General features: G+C 40.6%; 1 protein-coding gene across 1 annotated transcript; it reads left to right on the top strand.

The window, feature by feature from the left end:
• Window positions 1–562: 562 nt before the first annotated feature.
• Window positions 563–1877, top strand: LOC117491309. Its single transcript, XM_034141219.1, has 2 exons — window positions 563–1113; window positions 1349–1877. Exons 1-2 carry the CDS (start codon window positions 802–804, stop codon window positions 1868–1870), a joined length of 834 nt encoding a protein of 277 aa, XP_033997110.1. The 5' UTR covers window positions 563–801; the 3' UTR covers window positions 1871–1877.
• Window positions 1878–4003: the final 2126 nt, after the last annotated feature.

Genomic DNA, 4003 nt, shown 5'->3' with positions numbered 1-4003 from the left:
TACATGTCCCCATATAATTGTGAATATATTCTGCATACATGTCCCCATATAAATCTGAATATATAGAGCATACATGTCCCCATATATTTGTGAATATATATATAGTACATGTCCCCATATAAATGTTAATATATAGTAAAATGTATGTTCACATATATACACAACCAATATATTATATATATTTACATATATTACTCAATATATGGAAAGCGGCAATTACTGATGTATTATCCCATATATTACAATATATTATCACAATATATTATTCAATATATATATATTGTAATATATTAACACAATATATTATTCTATATATCTTCAATATATTTTCAATATATTTTGTAGATATGAATAAATATGTTTTTCATGTTGATTATTAATCAGTATCACTTGGTGTAGCCAACAGCAAGATTTCCTTTATTAAATCTTTACTGAAACCTCCATGAATTAAAAAAATGGTAGAAATTAATCTAATCTAAATTTTGAAGCATTCCTTGCCATCCCCTCCCTCTAAATATATCAATAAACATTAGGAAGTGATGCTCCTGACCAGGGGCGGACTGGCCATCTGTAGAATCTGGAGAACCACAGAACGGCCGGTGGTCAAGGGCAGTTGACGGCCGGCCGGCCCTTTAATTGTTTTTGGTTTAACTTCATCATTTAAGTTGCGCTTCCGGCCGACAGAGGGCGACAGCGGCCGCTAATGCAGTTGTGTGGTTCTTATCTGTCAAATAATCACACACGAAGAAGAAAAAAGACCGGCCACACAGACGCCGCAGCAGACAGGGAGAATGACAAAACATGGATAAAAATCTAAGAAAAAGGAAAGAAAAAGGTGGCGCCGAGAAGGCAAGAGAAAAAAAGGTGAAGTTACTCGCAGGTAATGCTAATAAATGTCGCAAATTGACAGACCTTTTTGGCAGCAGTGGTGCTACAACTACAAGCACTATCATCACCAGCAGCTTAGAACAAGTGCATGATGAAGACGAGAATGATGAGGGCGCGATGTCATATATACAGCCAGCCTCCTGCGTTCATGAGGGACAGAGAGTTGAGCTGGTGGAAGAACCAGCTCAACTGGCACATGCAAGTGCAGGGCAAGAGCAAGAGGTGGTAAGTACTATAGAGAAGACAAGTATATTCAACCTAGTTTTTCCAGTTAGTGTGTTGCTCATGTAAGCAATTCAATAAATAAAACTGAGAGTAGGTGTAATAGACTAATATTTAAAAAAAGTATAGATTAAACAAAAGTGTATTACTTGTCAACATTTATTAAGTATTAATTCAAGTAGTATAGTATTATAAAAATAATTAACATTATTTTTAACATTAATTTATAATTGTCTAGGTTGAGGATGGAACAAGGGCTGAGGATGACAGCCACTCACACGGCAGCTCAAGCCTGAGGTATTTTCAACGCCCAAATTCTGACAATCACAGTCTCAATAGTTTTTTTTCCTATCACCCTCAGACCAAAACAAAATATTTGACAGTACAAAGACTGTTTAAACGCATGAACGGCACAGATAGAAAATGGCTCACATACTGTGAAGAGAACCACACATTGTATTGTGCAGTATGTTTAGCATTTGCCAAGCCATCTGAAAACAATCCCTTTGTAAGTGGCATGCAGGACTGGAACCATATCAGTCAGAGAGTAGAGGAACACGAAAGGACCATCATGCATAGAATGTGTGCGGAGGCCTACTTTTTGAGGGCATCCAAATCAGACATAGCCAGCCTACTACATGGATCACAAGTAGTGGCCCACAGAGATCAAGTGAAGAAGAAACGGCAGGTGTTGGAACGTGTGGTAGATGTAGTCAAGTGCGTAGGAAAGAGGTCCTCTCTACAGAGGGAAGGAATATGAGGCAGCATACACTCTAGATCAGGGGTGGGCAATTATTTTTTACAAGGGGCCACTTCAGAAACTCGAGCTGTGTTGGGGGGCCGAATCAAAAATAAGTTTAACTTAATTCTGCTCAATATACCAATACTGAAAAGGTGTTTTACAGTATGTTAAAGATAAGAAATGAATCAGCTTTATACAAAAAGAAATGAGTGCTTTTGACTTTTGTTTTTCAGTTAATTTGACTTGTTCAGTGAGAAAAATCCAGTCTGTCTTGGGCTTGAACAAGTGCACGGAAATCTGGTTCAATGTCTGAGGTGGATATGCGAAGGACAGCTGAGAGGTGATCATCAGTGATAGAGGATCTGTATCTGGATTTGTTGAACTTCATCACTGAGAATGTCTGTTCACATATGTAGGTAGATCCAAAGAGGACCCTCATCTTCTGAGCACGTCTCCTGATGTGTGGAAAGTTCTCCTCTTTCAGGGAAGAGTAAAACTCAGGCAGTGAGACTGACCTAAAGTGCTCTGACAGAAGTGTGTCAGACTGCAGGTCAATGAGTACAAGCTGAACATCACTGGGTGCATCATCCACATGGCATGTAAATGGGGAAAATATCATGTTCATTTCATTCTCAACTGTTTTGAAGTCTTTAAATCGCCTTGAAAACTCACCATGCAGTGCTTCTAACATGGATGAGTACCTCTGGAGGTGATCAGCTGATGGTGTGGCTTCCTTCAGTGTTGGCAAGTGCGTGAGAATGTTGTCCTCCATTTGGCTTGAGAGAAGCTGCAGCTTTCTCATGAAAGCCTTCACTGCACTGTACATGTCATGCACAAAAAGGCCCTTGCCTTGCAGTTTGACATTTAGTTCACTCATTAGTGCAGTCACATCTACAGCAAAACCAAGGTCTGCCATCCAGTCTGCATCTGAAAGCTGTGGGATGTCGTTTCCTTTCTTCACACAGAAGTCTTGAATCTCTTCTCTCAGGTCCCATACTCTTTTCAGCACTTTGCCCAGGCTGAGCCACCTGACAGCTGCATGGTAGGGTATGTCACGATGTTCAGTCTCACTTTCCTCCAAAAGTGCAACAAACTGTCTGTGATTCAATGCTCTTGCCCTGATGAAGTTAACTATTTTAGTTACAACATCAACAACATGGTTAATTTTTAACACTGACTTACACAACACTTCCTGATGTATAATACAATGCAAAAATACCTATTTCTGCTCAGGGTTAATTTCTGTCACTTTATCCTGCATTCTCTTCAATAGTCCAACATTTTTCCCTGTCAGATTTGGACAACCTTCCGTTGTCAACTTGTCACGCCTGCCAGCCTGTCCCATTTCAGTCCCAACTTTTCCACACATGCATTTACCTCCGTGAACAAATCACTCCCTGTTGTTGTACCTTTCATTGACTGCATGGCTGCCAGCTCCTCCGTGATTTTGAAGTCTGTAGTTATCCCACGTAGGAAGATGAGTAGCTGGGCAGTGTCACGTACATCGCAGCTCTCATCCAAAGCCAAGGAAAAAAAGTCAAAGTTGACCGCTCTGTTCTGCAGCTGAAGCTCCAGATTTCCCGCGATGTCCTCAATTCTCCTCGTAACAGTGCGTCGGGAGAGCGGCACTTTCAAACACTCCTTAATGAACTCTCCGTCCGAAAACGGTTAACTTTTAAGACATAACTCGTCTTGACAGCTGCATCTCTGGATGTGGAATGTTTTGTGAAAATGTGTTGTTGGCTTTGCAGTTTAGCTAGCAAAGCATCCGACCCCTTTGCCTGCTCTTCCTCAGACAGGTTCTTGTATTTATCTGCGTGTTTGGTAGCATAGTGGCGACTCAAATTGTACTCCTTGAACACAGCGACCTGCGCACCACAAACTAAACACACAGCTTTACCTTTCACTTCTGTAAATAAATACTTAGCGGTCCATGTCTTGTTGAAAACGCGGCATTCAGTATCGATCTTTCTTTTTTTGCCCTTAGCGGACATTTCGAGGACTAGCCGGCCAGCATCACTCGTAGCTGTTCACGGCATGCGCGTTTACGTAAATAAATAAAAAAAAACAGCAGCTTCCTTTTCAAAATAAAAGCAACACAGTTAGAAAAGTATTTACGCCATGCAAGCAATACAGCTGTGTTGCTTTTAT

This window comes from Trematomus bernacchii, unplaced genomic scaffold (assembly GCF_902827165.1).
Source record: "Trematomus bernacchii unplaced genomic scaffold, fTreBer1.1, whole genome shotgun sequence".
Taxonomy (NCBI): Eukaryota; Metazoa; Chordata; class Actinopteri; order Perciformes; family Nototheniidae; genus Trematomus; species Trematomus bernacchii.
The sequence above is the reverse complement of the archived record's forward strand: the minus strand, read 5'-3'. Positions and strand labels throughout refer to the sequence as shown.